The sequence below is a fragment of the Medicago truncatula genome, chromosome 5 (assembly GCF_003473485.1).
Source record: "Medicago truncatula cultivar Jemalong A17 chromosome 5, MtrunA17r5.0-ANR, whole genome shotgun sequence".
NCBI lineage: Eukaryota > Viridiplantae > Streptophyta > Magnoliopsida > Fabales > Fabaceae > Medicago > Medicago truncatula.
This window is the reverse complement of record NC_053046.1, coordinates 4,177,874-4,201,786: the sequence shown is the minus strand read 5'-3', so window position 1 is coordinate 4,201,786 and position 23,913 is coordinate 4,177,874. Positions and strand designations below refer to the sequence as shown.

The 23,913-nt window shown below is 33.4% G+C and overlaps 5 protein-coding genes and 1 non-coding gene across 7 annotated transcripts; 3 read left to right on the top strand and 3 right to left on the bottom strand.

Annotated features, from left to right (window-relative positions):
* The first annotated feature begins 614 nt into the window (after window positions 1-614).
* TRNAK-UUU (transfer RNA lysine (anticodon UUU)) lies at window positions 615-686 on the top strand. The gene has a single exon. It is a non-coding gene; the product is annotated as a tRNA-Lys (tRNA).
* Window positions 687-756: 70 nt separating this feature from the next.
* On the bottom strand, window positions 757-4,307 carry LOC11435628 (50S ribosomal protein L19, chloroplastic). The gene is made up of 5 exons (XM_003611328.3): window positions 4,148-4,307; window positions 3,717-4,052; window positions 2,833-2,919; window positions 2,596-2,729; window positions 757-1,121 (listed from the first exon to the last, which is right to left on the bottom strand). The coding sequence occupies exons 1-5, from the start codon at window positions 4,169-4,171 to the stop codon at window positions 1,013-1,015; spliced, it is 690 nt and encodes a 229-aa protein (XP_003611376.1). The 5' UTR covers window positions 4,172-4,307; the 3' UTR covers window positions 757-1,012.
* Window positions 4,308-6,474: 2,167 nt separating this feature from the next.
* Window positions 6,475-7,323, top strand: LOC25494527 (early nodulin-20-like). The gene has a single exon (XM_013597988.3). It carries the CDS (start codon window positions 6,660-6,662, stop codon window positions 7,026-7,028), a length of 369 nt encoding a protein of 122 aa, XP_013453442.1. The 5' UTR covers window positions 6,475-6,659; the 3' UTR covers window positions 7,029-7,323.
* Window positions 7,324-9,698: 2,375 nt separating this feature from the next.
* On the bottom strand, window positions 9,699-14,735 carry LOC11442973 (uncharacterized). 2 transcript variants are annotated; one of them, XM_003611326.4, is made up of 8 exons: window positions 14,449-14,735; window positions 14,157-14,245; window positions 13,987-14,062; window positions 13,361-13,410; window positions 12,953-13,273; window positions 11,670-11,708; window positions 11,422-11,536; window positions 9,699-10,040 (listed from the first exon to the last, which is right to left on the bottom strand). In XM_003611326.4, exons 1-8 carry the CDS (start codon window positions 14,576-14,578, stop codon window positions 9,982-9,984), a joined length of 879 nt encoding a protein of 292 aa, XP_003611374.1. In that variant the 5' UTR covers window positions 14,579-14,735; the 3' UTR covers window positions 9,699-9,981. The 2 variants fall into 2 exon arrangements, with proteins under 2 accessions (XP_003611374.1, XP_013453441.1); XM_013597987.3 differs by lacking the exon at window positions 9,699-10,040 and having other exon boundaries at window positions 11,140-11,536; window positions 14,449-14,731.
* Window positions 14,736-15,934: 1,199 nt separating this feature from the next.
* LOC11431682 (omega-hydroxypalmitate O-feruloyl transferase) lies at window positions 15,935-17,328 on the bottom strand. The gene is made up of 2 exons (XM_003611325.2): window positions 16,870-17,328; window positions 15,935-16,589 (listed from the first exon to the last, which is right to left on the bottom strand). Exons 1-2 carry the CDS (start codon window positions 17,326-17,328, stop codon window positions 15,960-15,962), a joined length of 1,089 nt encoding a protein of 362 aa, XP_003611373.1. The 3' UTR covers window positions 15,935-15,959.
* Window positions 17,329-19,750: 2,422 nt separating this feature from the next.
* On the top strand, window positions 19,751-22,358 carry LOC11428970 (monooxygenase 3). The gene is made up of 6 exons (XM_024784661.2): window positions 19,751-20,080; window positions 20,164-20,310; window positions 20,394-20,459; window positions 21,050-21,212; window positions 21,493-21,721; window positions 21,804-22,358. The coding sequence occupies exons 1-6, from the start codon at window positions 19,890-19,892 to the stop codon at window positions 22,271-22,273; spliced, it is 1,266 nt and encodes a 421-aa protein (XP_024640429.1). The 5' UTR covers window positions 19,751-19,889; the 3' UTR covers window positions 22,274-22,358.
* The last annotated feature ends 1,555 nt before the right edge of the window (window positions 22,359-23,913 follow it).

Below are 23,913 nucleotides of genomic sequence, written 5' to 3'. Positions count from 1 at the left end.
AACTTGAATTTAATTTATCTAAATCATTTGTGCATGTTTCTCTCTCTTGATGAATCTTTAGAGATCACACACATAAGAAGATCCATTCCCAATCAAAGCAAAGTATAAAGAGGGTTGAATAATAAAATGAGTTAGAGGGTTTGAGTTCAAACTGAGATGAAAGAGTAAAAATTAATCTAACTACTATTAACATTTTTCATTAAAACAAAAGTACAGCTATTGAAGATTGTGTCCAAATATGAAAATATTCAATCACCAACAAAAATGTGTTCATAAAATCAGGATCCTAAAAGCAAGGGAAGAGTCCTGACTTTTATCATAATGATCAAAATAAAAGTAATTCAATGATTGAAACAAAAAAGAAGTAATTCTTTGATGCTTTTAATAAAGGCCGCATGAGAGCCAAACAAAGTTTTTAAAAAAGGTAGCATGATGGTAACAAGGGCAGATTCATCACTGACTTCTAAATAATACTACTACAGATCAGGTCCTCCAAAATATTGAAGACGGTGGCTGCCCAGTATTTTATTTGGAACATTCAGGTCCATGCATGCATATTTTGATCAGGCACAACACATGAAAAATAAAATAATAGGAACAAAATACTACAACAAGCCGTCTTAGCTCAGTGGTAGAGCGCGTGGCTTTTAACCACGTGGTCGTGGGTTCGATCCCCACAGACGGCGATTTCTTGTTTTCATACTTTTTTTTTTTGTCATAAAAATAAAAATACCACTGCATAATGTGACAGCGATATTTAGTAATAATGTTCTCATTAGTGCTTGGCTTTCTACCGAAAATAAGCATCCAGAATAAACACTTCAAATTTCTCAAAATTATCAAGGGCATCATACAGTTGTTTCCATTTCTAGAGAATATATTAAAGGGAAGAAAAATGATACATTCTACAATACAGCAAATCAAAATAAACAAATTGTGAGCCTGAAATCACATATCCAGGATCAGCAGATTACTTTGAGAATAAGAACATGATGAAAAGTGTGTGACCTTATCATTTGAAAGTGGAGAATCTGGGAAGCTTGTCTTTTAGATAGTACAGTCTTGCCTGCCTGACCTTTCGGTGCTTTACCACTTTGATTTCTTTGATGTTTGGTGAGTAACTGTGACATGAAACATAAGCATTAGCATACGTTATTTCAGAAGAAAAATCCGGTGAACGCTTCATTTTATAAGCCAAGGTAATGAAAATTACGTTAGTGTCAATTGGCAACTTAATAATGTGATCCATTTGGCTAATTTGCTTGAATAAAAAAAATTCAGAACCTTAATATCACATTTCATAAACTATTACTCCCTCGCCCCATTTTAACTGAGCCCTTGACGCATTTCACACTTATTAAGAAAAAAGTGTATAAGTAAAAGAGAGAGAAAAATGGTTTTGAGTGCCCTTATGAACTATTGATGCATTCTTCTTTATCATAAATGAAAAGTAGAATACTACCTCCGTCCCTAATTATAGGACCCTTTTGAAAAAATAACGAGAATTAAGATAGTGGATATTTGTATTAAATGTTTGTAATTACTATTATTTTTACAATTTTATCCTTTAAGAGAGAGTTGGTTTATGTTTTCAACATTTTATTTATTGCTAATTGAAGAAAAAGATGTATAATAAATAGGGGCATGTATGTAAAGAAATAATTAATGTAGTTGGAAATAGCAAATGAGTCTTACAAAAAGGGACAAAATTTTTTCTCAAAAAGGTCTTATAATTAGGGACGGAGTAGTATATTGAATTGGGAGTGGTGAAAGTAGTATTAATTAGTGTTATAATTGAAAAAAAGTAATTAATATTGTATTGAAAAGTGAAATGGGTTAATTTTTCTGGGACAATATTTTTTTGTAAATGGCTCAGTTATTATGGGACGAGGGAGTACTATATAAGCAACATAGACCTTAGACAAAAATTATGCAACGAACTGCATACGATTATTGGCAATTAACAGACATTGTAGCAACACATTGAAACAAGATTAATCTCAACCTCATTCTTTTAGAGGAAAGAGATATCATTAAACTTCAACTAGGACTGAAAAGGCATTTCCAAAGTGTTGGAAAGTCAAACAGAATGGGTTGCACGATTACAACTCTCCAATGGAGTGAGTGAGTCCAATTTGCAAGATCAAGGATATTTTCAGCTGTATTGGTCTATGGTCAGTGCTCCTAAACCAATTTCTTAACAATGAAAGGTGCAAAGTTGCAGATTTTAACAGGCAATCATGGTACTACCAGTACTAGCATAGGCATGACAAGAACACGAAATGCAGCAGCTTGAAAGTAATCTACAATTATTGAAAATGATAATCCGACTATTCTATTTCATTTTCATATTTTTGGTCATCCAATGTCTCTAAAGGGACTTCAATTCACTTAAACACAAGTAAAATTGTTAAATGAAGAACCCGTCCCAAATTCCCATCTTCCAGTTTGAACCTCTTCTATCCTAGTCACAACAACAATTGGATACATGGTGATGCACAACAAGGCATCCAAAAGAAACATTCACCGGTGCAAATGACAGTACTAATCTCTATTAAATTATTGCGAGAGAAAGGCAAGAGTAAGGATACTTACATTGGGAAGACTATCTCGACCCCTGTGCCGGCAATAATTCTTCGGACGCGAATAGTCGTGTGAATACCAGCATTTTGTCTTGAGATGACAATACCTTTATAAATGGATAACCTACGTTTGTTCTCCGGAACTTCCTGCAAGTAGGACAAAAATAAATGACCACAAAAATCATATTAGCTTATGACCCTTCTTAAACATTTTAATTTGAAAGAAAGAAAAAAAGAACAATGTCAATACCAATCTGATTTCCACAATATCTCCAGTCCTTAGGTCAGGAGTGGTCCTCACTTCATCTGAAGCTGCAATTGCCCTCTTATGCAATATCTGCACAAACAATACCATGCATTTCAGAGTTCATTGATCTTTACTTTCTCCCTCATTTTTTCTTTTCCTTTTGAGTTTCTACTTATTTTCTTAGTCTAGTTGAAGATACAGAATGTGAAAACCTAACTCAATAATAAACACATTCACACTTGCCATGTAACCTTCAAATAGAATTTTGATACAAGGGAAATATGTTGGAAGATCTGCCTTAATTGCGGCCACCTTTAGGCCATTTCATTTGCCATCATTTCGGTGCTACAATACATTTAATGTGTTGGGTTTATTCATCAATATGGCCTTTCTATTGCTTATAATGTATGGATGAATTTGGCCAAAAGTCCAAATTCTAAAATGGTATGAGCTCTCATTTTACAAAGGACTTCTTGAAAGCGATCTAAACAACTTCAATAATAGGTATCAATTCATCCCGGTAAGGAGGACTGTTAAATATATCTTATTAAGGATAAGGATAGAATGATATCTTTAATTATAAGCATATATTGTATTTCTATACCTAATCAACATTTACTAGTATTAATCTATATATTAACATTAGAGCTTATACTTTGTATCATTGAATTGAATATCATCTAAGAAGCGCCAACACAAACACGAACACCAGACGCGTCAGCTCTGGTAATAATTTGAGAAAATGGCATAATTGAATGTAATTTCATAAGTGTGTTGGACACACCTTTGATCAGAAGTGTTAGTACTACAGAGAATATGATTCAGAAACTTATTCCTCAAATTTCAACTAAATCATTAACAGTAGAGTCATGGAAGAAATAACTTACCCCCATAACATCACCAAGCTTAACACGAGTTTGTCTAGGAGGCTTGGATTCCTCCACCTCAGATGCAGAATCCAAAATCTGTTCTCCTTCAGTTTCCGGAACTTCATCAACATTATCCGAAGCTTCAGGATTTTCATCAACATTATCCGAAGCGGAAACAGCGTCGGAATTGGAATCAGCTCTGACAACAAAACTAGGTTTAGCAATGAGAGGACTGCAACGCCGTGAAATTGAGGTAGAAATCAACGGCAAGTTACGAGAACCGAATGTGGAAGCGGTGCAAGAAGAAGTGAAACATAGCTTCGAAGGAGGACATTGAATTGGGGAAAACAGAGCCTGGTAAATTAAAATTGTGAATTAAGTAGCGTAATTGAAAATGTACGGTTTTGACATTGAATTGCGTAATAATAAAGAAGTGAGAGAAGAAAAACCTGAAGTAAAACTTGAGAAGCCATAGAAGAAGAGGAAAATTAGGGTTTTGAGAAGACGGTTACTTCAGTGGATACGAGTCATGGAAATTCAACACAGCGAAAACGTGGGGAAGAAGATGAAGCACTTACATAAACAGCTCTTATCTGATTCTATCCGTTCAACACTTGTTGGGCTTGGGCCTGAAATACTAAAAATGCTGGGCCTGAACTCATTGGGCGTAACATTCAGAAAATTGCTGTTTACACATCCATTGTTTCCTACAAACACATGAAAATGACCAAAAAAGAAACAATGGAGGTGAGAACAACAACTCTCTTCTTCAAAGGTGTTATTTTGAAATAATAACCAGTGGATAATAAATAAGTTAATGATAACGGATGAACATAAAAAGAGGGATATTGAATAAGTTAACTGATAGCAAGAGAGATCGTAGTAGATGTCATTTCTACGATTTTGATGACATCTTGATAACAATGTTTAATTCGGATATTCAGTTAGCATTGTTATTCTAAAGAATAAGATGGTCTTTTTAATTGCTTTGTAAATGTTAATGAGTGACTGTTTTCTCTCTCTAGTGATAAACCTCTCTAATGTGCTTGGTGACAAAACTCATCCGAGAGGAGAGAAGAACCAAACTGCTAAATTAAAAAATAAAATAAAAAATGCATTATATGATATGTTTTTCATTTTCCACACTAATCACCTCTCTTTTATTAGCAAAATGACAAAACTATCTTTAGTGTCCCGTATTTGTCAAAAAAATTGTGTGCAAATTCATTTCTCTCTTACATGTATGATAGACTTAACTAAAACAGTATTCATGTAATAACTTTCCTTTCCCAACAAATAAGTGGTATAGGTTTTAGTATATAGTTAGAAATCAGAGGACTGAGGAGATCCATTTAACTCGCTTATTCTTTCTACGATAAGCTATTTTTTAAGGGTAATCTTGTAATGGTCACTTTTTTCTTGCTTCAAGCTTCTATCCTTTGACACCGACTCCCTTCACTTGCGAGTCAACTCATTGCCAAGCCCTAATGGCCAAACTTTGTAATGTTGTTTGTCCAATGCTACTAGATAGTATTCTTCTTTCGAATGAAGAATGTGAAACCTGTCCTTTTGCTCAAATTCTCATTGCTTTCTTGCATTATATATGTTCATAATACTAGAACCATTGGTGTGCCCATTGATTATTGACAGGTAGCGAATTTGTTTGTGTGCTTTAAACTACTTGTTTTGGCGTGCATTGCGGTTGAGGTGGAAAATGTGGGGGTGATGAAGTTGTCTTTCTGATAGCGGGCTTTGAGGTTGTTGATGGTTGGGGACGGGGCAAGGAAGGAGAGAAAATGTGAATAAGATGCAATCCGATATGAAAGAAACATTATGAAGTCTAACAAAATTGTAAATTTTTATTTAAGGTCAAACAGTCTGGTCGTTACAAATTTATCTATTTTTTTTTTACATAATAATAAAGAGTACTTTTTTCTTTAGAAACATGCCACCAAAAAACAAATTAATTAATTTTATTTTTTTTAACTTTTGTCCGAGTCAAATAAAAAGTCCTTATCCTTTTCGTTTTTTTAGCTATAAACCTTTCTCATGTGCCTCACGACAAAGCCCTCACAAGAGAAGAGAAGATTCAAACTCTCACAAAAGGAGAGAATAAGTTAGGTTTAGGTAACTCATAAATTACCAAGAAAACAAGAAAATGCATGCCTAAACAAAATAGTGCTATGAATCTATGATATGAACTTCAGTAAAAAAAATTACTATTATGATATGATATAGTTTTTACACAATACACAATAAAATGACCTAAATACAACTCTGATAGTAAAAGTCTATAATACATTTGATATTCTGGTGCGTGAATTTGAACCCATGATTTTCTATTTCTTTATGCTTAATGTTTGTTCCCATCTAGACTCTTGAAAATAAAAAAGACATAACTACATGTATATTAGAATCACTAAAATAGTATTCATTTTATAACTTTCCAAACACATGAAACCAAACCAAAACACAAGAGAACATACAAGATTCCTTGGATAATTTTAAAGAGAAATGCTAGCAACATACATTCTAACACACACTTTTCAACACACGGTCTCTTTGATAGGTTAAAATTCACATGGGACCCACCAAATTCACATAGGACCCACGTAATTTGTTGGGATCCATGTGAATTTTAACCAATCAAAGAGAGTGTGTTGCTAGCATTCCTCAATTTTAAATGGCTTATTCTAATTCCATAGCCCATAGGTGCTCTTGGACCTCACAGGATATATATGCCTATAAACATTGAGCTTTATCTTCATCACACATACGTGTCAATTCAACATTTTAGTTGCAAGAAATATTCTCTTGTAAGGTTTGTGTGTCACCCAAATTAAAAAGAAATAGTGAATAATAACTTTTTCTTATCTTTTCTACTATCTATATATCCATCACAGAACAAAACTTCCATTGCTCTGTTCTGTTCTGTTTCTCTTTCTTCTCCCTCGTGTAACAATGGCATTCACACGTGCCACGCTCATGCTAGCCATGTCCCTTTCTCTGGTAGTAATGTCCATAGCCCAAGCACCCTCTCCTGGACCCATCATGCTGCACACTCCTTCACCTGCCTCCTCCCCTGAATCATTGCCACCAGAAAGCCCAAGCCAGAGCCCGAGCATGAGCCCAAGCATGAACATGAGTCCAAGTATGAGCCCACCTTTCCCTACTGATGCTTCACCATCTCCAGCTTCTTCACCGTCACCTTCCACCGGAGAATCAATGTCTGATAATCCAGTTGCTTCAAGTCCAAGCAACGCGGTTGTTCGCAGAAGCAGCTTTTTCATGCTACCATTCTTTGCTGGTGCTGCACTGCTTCTTGCATAAACAAAGTTGAGAGTTCTTGATTCAACTTCATGTAGACCAAGTCACAAAGATATGCAATCGTGTATCTTATTTTGTTTTCCTTTCTAGCTTCTATTTTTTTTCCCTTTGTTATGTCGTTTAAATAATATTTTAGTGGATGATATATTGTTCTGTATTTTGTTATTGAACTGTTAGGGACAGTGGTGACCAAACATTGCATATATATGTATATGTATATGTTGGTTTCATTTGTTATACCTTGTAGCATTTTGTAGTATACTAAATAAGAGAGATTTGGTGACTTCTACTTCTTCTATTCTAACGTGTCAATTAAGTTTATCAACAAAAATAAACTCAATCATTGGATCGACTTTTATTGGTGTATCACAAAAGATTATGAATAACTTTTTATCTATTAATGATATGAAATACACAAGAGTCAAATAGCCATGGATCTGCTGCTAGTGGAAATTTATTTCAATTCCACACTTAGAAATAAGAGGAGATTCATTTTAATCACTATTTAGGCCTTTATTTAAGCCAAAACAGTGCACTTTATTAAGAGTCACAGATCGAATAAAATATAACATGTAAATGATTTTATAGGTGGAAGATTTTAAGGAATTCTCTCTCAAGCTTGAAAGTTGAAAATGTTTGCTAACTTAAAGCCTGTCTTGCTATGTAATTGGAAAAGATAGCAAAATGCTTAATATGGGGGGGGGGGGGGGGGGGGGGGGTTGGTAAGCATAAGATGAACTTTTGCGTGTGGTATGAATCCTTAAAAGTGCTAGCTGTTAAGACCGCAACATGTGGAGAAATATGTTGATGGTGACTTTGCTTTTGGAGAAGAGAGAGGTGTCATTTTGGACTTTTATTAGTGTAGAAGAAAAGGTTAAAGGAGAAACCGAACGACTTGTGGTGGAAGAATACAAAGATGACATCGGTGGGTCTTTTATTGCACCAAATCAACCAAATAGAAAGTGACATGCACATGGTCTCTCTATGTCTTACAATGTTATGTTAACTCAGATATTATAAGCTTAATGAACACATTTGAATGCAAATATCCCATTTCCGACACATCACTATGGTTGATTTAGAAGAAGTGGAAAAAACGTAAAATTTCTCACAAATGTCCAAAAAATATTGATCAAATAAAATGGATTGAGTGAGTATGGAATGTAACGTGTGGACTGTATTTTGTTGATTCCAGTTCTCTAAAAAGGCATAATACCGATAGTGGAGAATAGAAGAGGTTTGTGGACACACATCTTTGGCCACATTGTTCAATTTTTACAGAATATAATCTTTATGCACAATTTGTTAAAAAAAATAATCTTTATGCATAAGTAACAAACAAGCATTTAAATTTTTCTACATTATAACAATAGACATTCGATTATGCCAAAAGTTAAAAGAATATATTCATTTATGATCATAATATACAAAGAGACTGCAGTAACAGTACCACACCAAATAAAGCATTAGATTCTAGGGTTAAATATGTTTTTAGTCCCTACATTTTGCGCAACTTTAAATAATAGTCCTTACATTTCAATAAATATTTTTAAAATCCTCACATTTTCTTTCCGTTACTACAATTGGTCCCTGCCGTCAAATTTTGTTGTCTGGACAAACAGAAGTTGCCACATCAACAAGACTAGGATCCCACGTGGGCTAATAATATGGGATGCCACGTGTCAAACAAATTATATATATTAAATTTAAAATTTTAATATTTATTTGATTTATTAAATAAAACAATTAAAAATAATCTCCTTCAAAAAAAAATAATAATCTTCCTTCCTTCAACATCAGGTGCCACCACCACATCACCTCATCTGCCTTTATCTTCAGCCACCATTTCCATCATAGCCTTGTCTCACCTTTCCTCCTTCTACTTCCTCCTCTGTTTTTTAATTTCGGTTTTCTACTTCCAAAGTCAAATCAGTAATTCAAAATTGATTTTTTGCTCCTTTGACATTTTTTTCCTTTTGATTTTGCTGGGATTTTTTCAACTTAAACGGAGAATTCCTTTTGCAGAGAGATGGATGGAGAGATCATGAGGAAGAATGAGTTTCATTTGGGGATTAGAGATTTCAATCCTCTCTCTTTGTAATTTTTTTATTTTTTTTAACTACCAAGAGGCTGAAATTAAAGGTACTTTGGTAACGTAAGGAAACCAGTAGCCCAGAAAACAACACCTCCAAACAAATCTCAACCATAAGCATGGTTCACAGTCTTAATGATCCACTAGCTCTCTTCTTATAGTTTCTGATAAAAAGCTTATCGACAGGAGTTTTGACAACCGTGTTGGTTGGATTTGGTTGCGTAGCTGTGACGCCGGCAATAGGTTGCACCATCCTCCATAAGCTTTTGCTACCTCTGCCTCACCGCTTTGCTTATTAGGGTTTTCAAAGAAAGTCTTTGTAATGGGTTTGATAAATGGGTCGGGTTGTTTTAACCATGTTTGCTGGTCCAACCCATTTAAGAAGTAAAAAAAAAAAATACCACATCACCAATCTGTTTGCTGACTGTGTAAAAATTGACGGAAGGGCCTAATTTTAGTAACGGAGCAAAAATGTAGGGATATTAAAAACATTTATTGAAATGTAGGTACTATTCTTCAAAGTCGTGCTAAATGTAGGGATCAATAACATATTTAACCCTAGATTCTATCACAATTCACAATGACTTGTATAAATTATACTTTCTCCATGTATATACATTTTTCCATATTTGTTACTACTTCACAAAGGGATCATGAGTTCATGATCAACACTAAACAAATCGATTTAATACATATTTGTTACTACTTCACAAAGGGATCATGAGTTCATGATTAACACTAAACAAATCGATTTAACTGAAATTATTGATAGAATATTCGATATACTCACACATTAAAAAAAACGTACTTGTCAAATTAATAATTAGGCATGGAAATTCCACCTCATGTTGTAAGATTTTTCTTTTAGCTTTTTGCTTTCTGACTATTATTATTCTCTCTTTTTGAAGACCGGGTGTAAAGATCTGCAAACACAAATACAAAAGTTGTGTTTTGAGCAAGTTCATATTCCAACTTCAGAACACCTTTTGAGTTGTTGGACGGCAACACAATTAGGATGTTAGTAATTCACAATGATGCATTTGCACTTACAATTATTTGTTTAAAAGAAAACTTCAAAATACTTTATGTTCTCCCTTTCATTGATTGATTTAAAAGTTTTTTTAAGAAGCCAAAATGGAATATAAGAGTCATGCTAATAGGTGTCCCAATGGCATTGTTTAAGGAATGCAAAAAAGAAATTGTCTAGAAAATTCAATCAAACACAGTATTTATATTGGAAGGGAAAAAAGAGTTAGCTGAGAGATGTTAAAAATTATTTCGAAAAAACTATTGGAAGGAAATATTTTTCGAAATAGTTTTTTCCTACTTGTGTTAACTATTTTCCAATACAGTTAACATGATTCAGGAACTCAACATTATTGTACTCCGTATTTATATTCCAGAATGTGATGAAATAAAATTCAGTAAAATTAAATACTTTAATTTATATTTCAAAAATGAGATTCCAGTAATGTTTTCTTGTATTTCAGAATTATAATTCCAAAACAGTTGATATCCTTGTAAGTTGTAACATTATAGAAGAATGTTTGCAACAAAAAAGAGAGAGGAAGGGTGGTGTAATAGTAATTCACCCACAAAATTTAGGCTAGTAGACCCGCCAACTTAAATCCCCATGGACCTTAAGCTTAAGACCCATTTGGTTCAACGTAGAGAAGGAAGAGATTTAAAAATATTGTTTGGTTTGACAAGGGAAGAGATTTGAATGGGATTATTAAGTCCAAACTTTAAATAAATATTCTCTCCCCTCAAAATCCTCCACTTTTGGGGGAAAGCTAAAGTTGACTCATGAGAGATTTTACTCCCATCCCCTCCCTTCGCTTCCCTCCAAAATATAGAACCAGGCAACCAAAATTTGAAATAACTCCTCTCTTCTCCTTTCCTCCCCTCCATTTCACTCCCTCCAACCAAACAGAACCTTGCCCAAGTATCTTTTGCTGTATTATTTCTAAATTTTTCTTGGGACTAGATAATAAAATGCTACAATAGCAATTCCAAAATACCTGTCATCTAATGCTAATTAGTAATTCTATTTAATGTGTCGAATCAGATGAACATGTGCCTATACCATCTCCAGTAATTCGTAGGTAACCCATTAGCAGGGGCACTTGTAGGAACAAGACCCAAAAAAATTAAGGGGTATCTCACGGTTTAGGGGATCCCCTTTAAGCTTTAACGTGCAAGCAATTCAATAAGTATAGTAGTATTAATTCTGAGCCTACTTTTTTCTTTGTTTTCTTCGGCACTCAAAACAATCAGTACATGGCAACATATTTCTAATTCTACCTGAAGAACTAGCTTCAAGTTTGCTGGGTGGAACTTTCAGCTCCTTCACTAGTATCTGCCGAAGCTTCTCATTTTCCTCCACAAGTTCTTCAATCATTTGCTGGTGTTTCAAAACCTATAACCACAGGAAAAAAAAAAAAAAAATAACAGAAACTAATGAACCAGCGCAAAAAAAAATCTACAAGAAGTATGTACTCTAGTTTTAAGATTCCAAGTCTATCGGTGTTGAGGACAAAATGAAAAATTACCATCTGAAGTATTTTGTTCTCTGCGATCAAGCGTCCAGCCTGCAATGTATCTTAAATATCAGAAATTCATATAAAATTTGAGTAATTCAGAAAAAACTCACAAAAGAGGGGGGGATAATATAGACAAATGAAACTAAATATGCATATACATTGGTTAAAGTGTGTAATTTTGTCATGCAGTACACTTTATAATTATGAAAATCATTTCGTAATTCATAAAGAATAACAAGACTTCTAAGAACAAATGCACGAGAGTTGTGTACCCAAATACCACAGTTAATCACCAAAAAGTATATAAAGAAACAAACAGTATTTAATCCTCGTTTAAAATTGTCACACAGTTTAACAACAGACAATGCATACAGGAAGAGGATGTGTGCTTCCAGTCTCAACAATTTAAACAGCTTCAGTAACTCAAATATAACCTTGTACTTAATTTATTTTTGAGACTGAGGGGTGTAAAAACAAATACCAAACAAATGTGATATTTGAAACACGAGAGAAATAGACAAAAAGAGATGTGTTATCAACACAAAATGTTCGTGTATTGTTTTCAGGATTGCAGAGTGTTTAAATCTATTTAAAAAATATATATTCTAGTGAATGATGCAACATTCCCCTATTTTGGCCAAAAACCAAGCTCATAGGGAGAGATGAGGTTTTCTTTAGAACCCAGGAAACTGTTTTGAAAAAAATAACAATACTACCCAGCCAACATAACCAACTCCTCCATCCTTTCTACCCACCATACCAGCAGCTCCACCACAATAGCAGCCATTGCGGCTTGCGATTGCTGTTCCCAGATTCCATTATCGCCGAAACCCCAACATATCTATTCATGAGTTTTTTTGGGAATTTTACAAAATACTACTTTGGAAAACCAAACACTTCTGGAAAAGTATGCAAGAATCAAGTTTTTCCTAGGAGCCTTGATACAAGTCAAATGGCATGAAGCCCTTTGGAGGCTACTTTGCCTGAATTTTAGCCTACCTTCCCAGTACGAGTTGGAACTTGGACCTCCCTTATAACCCTAAAAAATCCTCAGTCCATATGGAAAATGGTTTCTGCAGTCTATATCTTCTTTCAAAAATATTTATCAATACAGAATGCAAAATCTTTGAATTCATCCATTTATGTGAAGCATAAAGTGTGCGAAAGTTCTAAGTTAGAAATCATTTTCAAAATTCTATATGTAAAATAAAAGTTAACTCTGCTTTAATGATAAAAAGGAAAGGTAGCAATAATTCGTTGTCATGAATGAAAAAAAGTAAATGAGAGCATACTGATTCAGTAGGTCCTCCTCCTTCTCCTTTCAACAGTGGATTTTGCAGAAAATTGTTAAGAACCTTCTCAGTTCGACTGCCATATGTAGAGTCAACTGAAGTGTCTTTTACGGCAGTTTTATCAAAAGCCAAACCAATGTTCATTGGTTGAGTCCCTGCTAGACCTTGAGATAACTGATCAGCTGATTTAGCTGCTAACTGTGTCACGCTTCCAGAACTGACTGCGCCTGTGGCACTTTGTAAGGATGCTGGCAATACACCCAGATTAAACGGTAAACTGGGAGTAATTCCAAACTTAATCATCATCTTAGTCATTGTCATCTAGGAAATTAAAGTATTTAAACATGAGATACATAAAAGGCAGAGAATAAAAGACAATGCTTTTCAAATGAGGGAAATTTCACATACTACGAGACAGGATTGAATTTGATTCAACACTCCTGGCTTCACAGCAAGTCCTGTCATAATAATAATAATAAAGAAAAAACTCAGCTACGAACCAAAGAATGTTCACAAGACATGGAGAGTCTTTGTCAATGGAAATAATTAAACATAATCCACCCATATGAAGTGATAAAGATAATATGGTGAGGATGTGATAGCCCCTTGTGTTGCATAATATTCACAGCAGAATAGAAACATACAGTGTGAGGCATAGCTCTTATGCTTTATGAACTGTCATAATTTAATTGTAGCCTCCCACGCGGAGGTGGTTTGAAAAACGAAAACCATTTGCATGGAGTGCATAACTAATATGTATCAATGATCTAGAATACACAGGAAAGCTAGCTAAAAAATCATTCCACAAAAACCTGCCTACTGGGAAGTTTTCAATATCATCCAAGATATTTTCCTAAATGATCTAAAAAAAATCGTACGAATCAAAGAACATTGTTAATAGTGCCACGACAGATAGATTAATAATTCAAAATATCCGTACTTCCACTTACAGTTACAAGAATAAACAAACAAAAATGTTCATAATATAAAAGTCACAAAATGTTGTAACATTGGCATAGAATTGGAAAATTTACCAGCTCCAAAACCATGACCGAAACCAACTCCACATCCAACACCCACTTCAATATTCTTAGCTCCAATCTTCCTCAACTATACAATAAAAAAATAGTAACATGAAAAACAAGTATTTAATAAAAAAAAATCATATAACAAAACAATAACAATTGATAAATGCGTTACTTACAGAAGTATTAACATGCCTGCTAACACCAGAAAATGCATCAGTTGCACCTCTAGTCGCACTCATAACTTGATTCAACATAGGTATTGCACCTACAAAAGAATTTCATGATAAGATAACAATTTCAACAATATAATATAATTTTTAAAAAAAAAAAAAAAAAAAAAAGTGGGAAAAGGTAAAAAGAGATACATGGTTTTTGAGCAAGGGAATTTTGGGGAGGTTTGGGTTTGAACAAGTTTTTTCCGAAATCCATGGTAATGTGAAATTGGAAGAGAAGAAGGGAAAGTAGTACCTAAATTTAAAGGGCGTCCAACACCGATACCAACTCCACAACCGATTCCAAAACCAGTAAATACTTGACCAACTTTCAAAGTAAATGGATTCGAAAATCGAATTTCATTTTCTTCATTTTTGCTTTCCATTTTCTTCTTTAAGCTAATTGTTGCAGTGAGTTGAGTTGAGGAGCATCGTATTCGTAGAACGTGGCAGGTTACAGTCAAGCTTCAATCAATGGAAGGAATCGTTGGTTCATACACCAGAATCAAATTTCTCAGGATGAATTAGTGGAACAGGCCTATTCATACATCTTTAGCCCATAACCTTTTTTTTTCACCTTCTTTTCCCACCCGATTTATTTCTCGTGCGCCCTATGCAATTGAGATTATAGAATCTGGACTACATAGATATTCTATAAAACTCTCCAAAACATAATAAGCATTTAAGATTATAAAATTTTAATATGGTGCACGAGAAACTCATAGGATGATAAAAATAATAACCCTTTTATTTTTGAACGATAAAAAGTTTAGATGAATTAAATGTCGAGACTCGTTAGTAGGAAAATATTTAAGATTCATTGGTTGGGGAAAGACATCAAAAAAAAAATCCACCTTATTTAAGAAAGTGATTTCTCATTGAATGATAAGAGAATGTTTATGATTAAATATCTTTTAAAAAAAAAGTATTTTAACAATATGAAGAAAAAATTATAACTTATTTAAGTCCTCTAAAATTATTTTCCAATATATTTTTTTTTAGTTTCTCTAAATTAGAAGAATTTTGGATAATGAATTATAAAGATAAATAAATCCTCAAAAACTCCTTATTCCTTTCACTTCACCTTTACTTTCTCTAAAGCACTCACCTCCCCTCTTCCATTACTTCTAATAGACCCTAAAAATTTAAATAGAGTTGACAAGGATCTTATATATTATCAATAACAAGATCCTCAAAGCAACAACATAATTTGTAAGGGAAATGATATGTATAGCGAGGAATGGGATAGCGAGAGTTTCACGACCGTATAGTTGTTGAACATATTTCCTATATTTCACCTATCACCCCATAATTTGTGGACAAACAGGCCTTTGATTGGCTAAAACATTTTCGTGGTGCTCTCGGGATAAAAAATTTCTATAAATAGCATCACTCAATTTATAAAACACAAGATATGAGTCAAATCATTACCCAAATAAAAAATAGGTATATGAACTAAAAAAATATTGAAATTTAATTCTAGAATTCGTAAATAATTTATGATTACAATTCTAATTATTGGACCCTGGACCCTCCACATTTTTTTGAGGAGTGGACCCTCCACATTACTGTTCTTACAAATATGACCACTTTGGTACCAAATAAATGATTTGATTTTTTAAGTAATAACACCCTGGACTTTGGTATTATTACACTTACAAATATCATGTGTATCAAATGAATGTTATCTGTGACTGCACTGCATGCATTTGATTTTAATTTTTTATAACAGTTCAGGGTTTATGGTTTATATTGATTGATTACATTCTAACGTGGGGAAGCTACGGTCACAAAACAAGCATTCTCCTCCTCTAGGCATGGAACTATCATAACACGTGCATCAGCAACCGACCCAATCCAACAAGAAACATGAACAGGCTTATTTTCTTCATGAAAAACTACCTCATACACTCCAAAATCATTCCATGATGCAATGCAATTAATTTGATTCTTAATGCCCAATTCATTCAAAGTGTATCCACTCTTTGTGACACTTTCTACCTCAATGACCTCCAAGGATTCTTTAACAACCAAAGTGAAACTAGAACCTATTTTTGTGTCTAGCTTTTGTTCCACTTCTTCAATGCAAAACATGGCCAATTCCCTCCACAATTCTTTGCTAAATTTTACATTTTTAGTAGTGATTTTGAATACAATACTTTGAACTCTGTTTTTGTTTTGAGTATGGTTGATTAAGTCCTCTGAAGAGAGAAAATTGTGATTTTTTAGACGAGGGTAGTTAAATATGGATGTGTTAATTTCTTCTTTTGAGGTTGTAGGTAACATGTTGTGTATTTGTACCCATTTATTAAGGAATTTTTGGTTTACCAAAACCTCTGCCAAGAGGAGGCTACAACAAATGCCGATTGAGTATCCTCCACATTTGAAGTTTGTCACCTGAAGAAAAAAACCACATCTACAAATTAAATTGTATATCTGATCAAACTCAAATTCATTAACAGGTACGATACATTGGACCCAGTATAATCAACTTTATGGTGCGGGTCGGTTGTAGACCATTAGATTAAGAGAGATAGATATTATCTCTCTTAATCTAATGAACAACAATCGACTGCAACCTAAAACAACTATAGATGATCTAGGTTTGATATATGCTACCTCAACATGAACATCATTTACCAAAAATTAAATAAAATAAATATGTGAATATATTTGCCTGAACATAAAAGAGGGGAGAGAACAGAGGAAATTGGCCATCAATTTCATTCCAGAAAACAAGGCGAGCCTCATGATCATCATCGTGTTCATTTTTATTCGACTCAAGGAACTCAGATAAGCTTGTAGGGTAATGAGCCTCTAAGAGTCGAATTCCAGAATCATTAGACACAATTTCCAATCCTGTTATGTCCCTTTTTTGGACTCGACCAGCCAGTAGAGGATGATCCAATAAGGCCCTAGCAAGTGATTCCACAATCCAACCAGTTAAGGACCAATCATGATCCTCCTCTTCAACCTTCTCATAGTACAATACCATTTGGTAGCATCCCTCAATTGTCCTCTTTGTTTCATCATTGAATAGAATTTGACAAACTTGTCGTGGTTCGGTTATTTTAGCTGGTGACACACTTGTCACAGCTACAATTTGGGAGCCAACATTGCAATGCACATGATCCATTAAGTTAATCAATCTGCAGGGGAAGTATTTATAAGAAGAAAAAATTACATTACATATTTTACATACTTCTAAATAAACAAATAAAATACTACAGTTTACGTAAGAAAAAAACTATTTGGCGGTTATGCACATTTTCATGAGAATAATTTTATTAAGTTTTGCAACAGCCAACTTTCCTAGTTCAAATGAGAATAACTTGTTACTAGGCATGAATATGGTAAACCACGTGATGAAATTTGCTTAATTGAACCGTTTCAAAACAAATTTGCTTGATTGAGGATAAGATCTCTCTTTACGGAACATGATCATCTTCAGACCATTATGCAAAACTGTCAACATGAAAGTGGAAGCAATTAAAGTTTCAGACCCATCATTGTAAATAATAATAATCAAATTATAAACTTGTAATATTAATTTGTGTTTGGACTCAAATCCTTCTTTTTCACTAAGTTGGATTCCTTTACTTGACTAGACCAACATGTTTAGATTCAAATAAAGTTTATGGTTTAATATGTTTTTTCCCTCTATAAAATATTCAAACTTTTCATTTTAATTCTTATAAAAAAATTCTTCGACTTTTAGTTTTAAAGTTTTTTTGTCATACTTTTGGTCTTTGCTTTTAAGTTAGATCATGTCTATCTTTCCTATTTTTGAATGAGTTTTTGCAGTAAAATTTAAAATGTTATAAGAATCTCTTAAAAAAAATAGATTTTTTTTTAAGAAAACATCAATTAAAAATGAATTTTTAACCACAAAAAATAAAAAAAAAAACATATTTAATTCATTCCATATTAAAAAAAATAAACTTTTGCAAGGGAGAATTCTATAATGTACTAAACATTATTGCAAAAAAAAAAATTTAAAATTTCGAATCATACATCATACACATAAGTTTACTTAAAAGCAAGGACAAAAAATGGTGATATAAAACTTTTGCATGAGTAAAAGTTGAAGAAATTTTTTGGGGGACTAAAACGAAAAGTTGAAATATTTATAAGAACCAAAAACATATTTAAACATAAACTTTATAACGAGACATTTTCAAATAAATATTATTTTGAAAAATCAAATAAATAAAATAAATAACACAAGCATTATAAAAAATAATCAAGTGTTGCTAAGTTAAAATATAGTGTAACAAAGAGAATGTTCATAACACTCATCTTAACCTTAAGTCGTATATATCCTTTGATTGGACTCCTTAGTCGTTGGGCCGACCCTAATGCTTGATCATCCACATACAATGAATTACACCTATATTTTGATCTTGAGTGTGTCTGCATGTCTTTTAGACACCAAGAAAAACAAGAATCGGCAACCATTACTATATTTGGGGTCATTCCTGTGAAATAGGAGGCTCGACTCTCATAGTAAAATAGACCCCATTAAAATAAAAATACAATTTTTTAAAAACTTTAAAATCCTATGAGGCAATTTAGGAGGCATAAAGGAAGACTGGAAAAAAAAAATGTAAAACTTGAAATTTAGGAGGCATATATTAGTAACATATACCAAAATTTGTCAACATTCAACATATAACAAAATTTTTGACATTTAACATATATTAGAAACATATATTTGCAACATTCAACAAAATTAAAAATTATACACTGAAATTTTAAAAAGTAATTACTAATAATCATTAAGCAATGTATAACAAAATTCGTGTAGTTAAGCTTCATTAAAAAATCATAATCAGAAGAACTTCTAAACATGAAACAAAATAAAAAAAATTAAGCGAAAAATAGGTGTTGAGTGAGAGGAAGAAACACAAACGCGTACTGAAGAAAGAAAAAGAAGGATCATGTGTTTTTTTATTTGAGTAGGGGTAGGTATTAGGCTATAATTTATATTTTTTTTAGGCTCATGCATTTTGGAGACCCGACTTGGTTGAGTTGTTTGCACTCCCCCAAAATCGAGCCTGACTATATCACAAAGTTTTACATTGTAAGTGATTTCGACCGTTGGCTTGAGATCAAACCGTTCATATTACAGTCAATTTTATACATAATTGATACCAACAGTAGATTTAGATCAAACGATCAAAATTCCGTACTACGTGACACATTTACCGTGTCTGGTGCAAATTTTACCAAGAGACATCTTACATATATAAAGTGGAGATGTGTTATTTGAACAACAATATATAAGACTGTTTTTGGAACAACCTAAATTTACAAAGAAATGTAGATGTTAACATGGACACCAAAATAAAAAAGAAAAGATAAAAACATAACGTGAGTATGAGAAAATAAAATTATCACAAAAATGGCAGTAGAAATATCATTTATATGTAAAGTGTTTAACTTTTTTTTCTTTTTCTTTACATTGACTGGTCTCTGACTTGTTTGTGTTCCTATAGCAGCCATTGACCACACACTCTGACTTTTATATGTTCCTATAGCAGCCATGGCACTGTTTCACCAATAACCAAGGCGTTCTTGAAATATGTCCGGTCCCATTTGGAAAATATGTACATTGTCCAAAGCTGAACACGCAACACACGATCACTCTACAACTCAACGTTATACTCCTATCAAACACAAACAGAATTGAACATCATGGCTACAACAACTTCGTCTTTTATGTTTCTTAAACGAATTCTTACATCATCGCCTTGTCGTGCCAGAATTGGATCCCTCAGATATTCCAAATTAACAATCAAGGCTCAATCTTCTGATGTCAGAAAGGAACATGTTGTAATCGTGGGTGGTGGGATAGCAGGCCTTGCAACTGCACTATCCCTTCACAGGTTTCAACTCTAGTTCCTCAATCTATTATTTATCCACCATCATCACTCTAATGATAACACTTTATTCATTGTTTAATTTCCAGGCTTGGTGTTCGGTCTTTGGTACTGGAACAGTCGGAGTCACTTAGAACTGGTGGAACTTCACTCACCCTTTCCAAAAATGGGTGGAGTGCTCTTGATTCAATTGGAGTAGCAAATTATCTCAGAACTCAATATTTAGAAATTCAAGGGTAATTTAATTCGTTACCTTTTTATTTTTATCCCTTGCCTTGTTGCACAATTCTTATATCAGTTCATAAATTCGGCTGTACAGGATAGTGCTGAAATCTGAGGATGGAAAAGAACTACGTGCTTTAAATTTCAAAGAAAAGGACGGAAGGTATATAATTATATATGGTCAATAATATATGTTGTGTGCATTGCATAGGATGGTCTCTTATCTTAGATATTTATCATTTATCATTATTGGTTTTTGCTACGGTACACCAAAAAACTCTACATTGCTTAGGAATTGAGACTAAGAAGAGTGTTATCGACACTCTCTTTCTAACAATAGAATAGTCCCTAACAACATACATTGCTTATGAATTTCAAAGAAGAGGATAGAATAGTACTCCCTCCGTTCCTTTTTAAGTGTCACTTTTGGAGAAAATTTTTGTTCCTATTTAACTGTCACTTTCAAAGTTCAATGCAACATTAAATGTTGTTTTATCAATATTGTCCTTAGTTATTTATTGCGGAGAGAGAAATATATGAAATGAGATATTAAATGAATAAGGTTATTATAGTAAAAGTATAGCTTATTGTATCAAAAGTAGTATCAATTGTTTATTGTCTTGCTTTGTGTAAAATGTCAAAATGTGACAATTAAAAAGGAACGGAGGTAGTATCTTATTTTAGATATTTATCATTATTGGTTTTTGTCATTGTTACAACAAATATTTATGAAATGTATGGGCTATTGTGCAGCCAAGAGTTGCGTGCAGTGGAGAGGAGGGTACTTTTGGAAACCTTGGCTGGACAACTGCCTACGGATACCATTCAATATTCTTCACGGTTGGTCAAGATTGAACCAAGTCCAAATGGGGATACCTTCTTGGAATTTTTGGATGGGTCTAAAATACTTGCAAAGGTTAGTCATTGACTCATTGTGATTTATGGTGTGTTTGGTGTTGAAATTTACTCATTCAACCGTGATTTTATTTTTACCGAACTTAGTTGAAAAAACATTTGGCTTGTGTCAAATGTGTTTAAACACGATTCTAATAAAAATATATATATGAAGCTAAGCACATATATGATTGGTTATGACTCTAAAAACATAGTGCAGAAAAGGATCTTACAAACATAATGGCCAATCATGAAGCTCTGGTCCTAAAAACTATTAACAAATTGATTTCATGTCTCAACAGATTGTAATAGGGTGCGACGGCATTCGATCCCCGATAGCTAAGTGGATGGGATTTTCTGAGCCAAATTACGTTGGTTATTGTGCTTTCCGTGGACTTGCCTCCTATTCAGATGGACAACCTTTTGAGCTACGGGTGAATTACATCTATGGAAAAGGGTTACGTGCAGGATATGTTCCTGTTTCTCCTACCAAAGTGTATTGGTTTGTCACCTTCAATAGTTCATCTCCAGGTTCTTACTTCTAACTACATGCATATACAGTTAAATTACTTAGTTTATTGTTCAAATGAAAAATAGTTGAGTTCAATGGTAGGTCCTAAAACAACCGAGCCATCGGTGCTAAAGAAGCAAGCTAAGGATCTTGTAGAAAACTGGCTTCCAGAGCTACTAAACATAATGGATTCTACGCCGGATGACACTATAGTCTTGACTCCGTTGATGGATCGATGGCTTTGGCCATGGATAAGTCCACCTGTTTCTAGAGGTAGAGTTGTACTCGTTGGAGACGCTTGGCACCCAATGACTCCAAATATTGGGCAAGGAGCATGTTGTGCTCTAGAGGATGCAGTCGTTCTTGCTAAAAAGCTTGCTGCAGCCATTAACTCTGATGACGACACTTCTATCGAAGACGCTTTTAGATCATATGGCAATGAAAGATGGTTGCGCATATTTCCACTAACCATACTGGCAAACCTTGTGGGTTCGATTTCGCAGTCGGACAACCCACTGGTGTGTTATGTTAGAAACAATATTGTCAGGGACAGAGTCAGGAAAAATAGTTAAGGGTGGCGAAAATTTTACACATATACATAGTTGTTTTTATGTTTGAAATAATTCATTTGAGTTAATTTTTTTATTAAATGCATCAGCATTATTTGTAATAGTCTCAATTTCATTATAAATATTTTATTTGAGATGCGTATGGTTCTTGCGAAAATAATCACTCATGTTAATTTCAATGATAAAAAAATTCCGAGTATATGATATTGAAACTTATATATCCGTCCCCCTCCGGAGAGCACACTAATATATCACTCATGTTAATCTTAGCAAGGCTTGGTCCATTGCTGGAGCACACTAATTTTACTACCGAGAGTCTACAAAGATGAAAATCAAGGTTGACACAATGAAAGACATTGTTGTGATGTCAAGAGTTAAGGAATTTCACTATTTTCCCTACCGTATGTACACTTGAATATATAAACTATTTTCATCAAATAAGTTAAATTTGTGAATGGCTTTGGGAGCCAACATTGCAATGCACATGATCCATTAAATTACTCAATCTGCAGGGGAAGTATTTACAAGGAAAAAATAATTTGCATTACGTACAAACAAATAAAATACCATAGTTTACATAAGAAAAGATTATTTGGCGGTTATGTACATCTTTCTTAAAGAATAACTCGTTAAGTTTAAAAACATTAAACTTTCCAAGTCCAAATGAGAATGACTAGTTAGAGAGCATGAATAAGGGAAACCCCATGAAACTTGCTAACTTGAGGAAAGGATCCCTCTTACGGAACATAATCATCTTTAGGACTTTATGCAAAAGCAAAACCGTCCACTTAATTTGGTGGTGTATCGATTCCACTACCGCACCTTAATTTCTTCCATTACACCCATCATTGTCAAATAGTCAAAGAGCATGCGGGATAATCACGAACTCATAACAAAATAAAAAACTAACAAATTAAAATACATTGTTAGGTCTTTGGAATGAAACATGAAGGTTTGGCAGAAGAGAAAAAATATTTGTACAATCATTTTTATATAACTTATGTACAACTTTCTCTCTCATACTTACATTATTTTTTTATTCTCTCTATTCCTTTTTCTCTCTCCATTGTTATTGACCAATGAGAAGAAAGAATAACAAGGTTGTCACAAAGGTTGTACTAAAAGAGTTGTTCAAATAACTCTACTCTTGGCAAAATACACACAAGTCAATAAATAATGATGCAATGAAAACATGCTAGATGTGCTTGTCATAGATTTGTGTGCAATTCATTCGCGACAAATAACCTTTTAATAATCAAATTATAAATTCTATTTGTAAGGTCAAGCTCAATCGAAAATGTCAATATTGTAGGACGGATATATTGATTTGATATTGAACTCATAATCTAATTCTATATACGAGTTTTAGAAAGTATTTATCACTTCGTCTATAAACAAAAAAAGAAAATTATAAATTGTGTTAGACTCCAACACACGTTACACAAATATCAAAAATATGTTTATTACATTGACAAACATTTGATTTGTATTTTTAAAAGTTTCATTAGCTTGACTTTTTTTTCTTTCTTAGTGTGGTTTGACACTTTTTGATTCAATTACTTTTTAAATCAGTTTTTATCCCAACGGCTTCTTTCTGAGGTGGCTAGGAAAAAAAAATAGAAGCCAGTAATTTTCCAAAACAA

Coding starts and splice junctions, on each gene's coding strand:
- LOC11435628 (XM_003611328.3), bottom strand. CDS start 4,171: ATGGCTTCTCAAGTTTTACTTCAG. Junction 2,920..3,716: donor AGCTTGGTGATGTTATGGGG/GTAAGTTATTTC, acceptor TTGTTTGTGCAG/ATATTGCATAAGAGGGCAAT. Junction 2,730..2,832: donor ATATTGTGGAAATCAGATTG/GTATTGACATTG, acceptor TCCTACTTGCAG/GAAGTTCCGGAGAACAAACG.
- LOC25494527 (XM_013597988.3), top strand. CDS start 6,660: ATGGCATTCACACGTGCCACGCTCATGCTAGCCATGTCCCTTTCTCTG.
- LOC11442973 (XM_013597987.3), bottom strand. CDS start 14,578: ATGGAAAGCAAAAATGAAGAAAATGAAATTCGATTTTCGAATCCATTT. Junction 11,709..12,952: donor GAGGAGGACCTACTGAATCA/GTATGCTCTCAT, acceptor GATACATTGCAG/GCTGGACGCTTGATCGCAGA. Junction 11,537..11,669: donor AGAACAAAATACTTCAGATG/GTAATTTTTCAT, acceptor CTGTGGTTATAG/GTTTTGAAACACCAGCAAAT.
- LOC11431682 (XM_003611325.2), bottom strand. CDS start 17,328: ATGGATCATGTGCATTGCAATGTTGGCTCCCAAATTGTAGCTGTGACA. Junction 16,590..16,869: donor CTCCCCTCTTTTATGTTCAG/GCAAATATATTC, acceptor TTTTTTCTTCAG/GTGACAAACTTCAAATGTGG.
- LOC11428970 (XM_024784661.2), top strand. CDS start 19,890: ATGGCTACAACAACTTCGTCTTTTATGTTTCTTAAACGAATTCTTACA. Junction 20,081..20,163: donor ACTGCACTATCCCTTCACAG/GTTTCAACTCTA, acceptor TTTAATTTCCAG/GCTTGGTGTTCGGTCTTTGG. Junction 20,460..21,049: donor TTCAAAGAAAAGGACGGAAG/GTATATAATTAT, acceptor GCTATTGTGCAG/CCAAGAGTTGCGTGCAGTGG.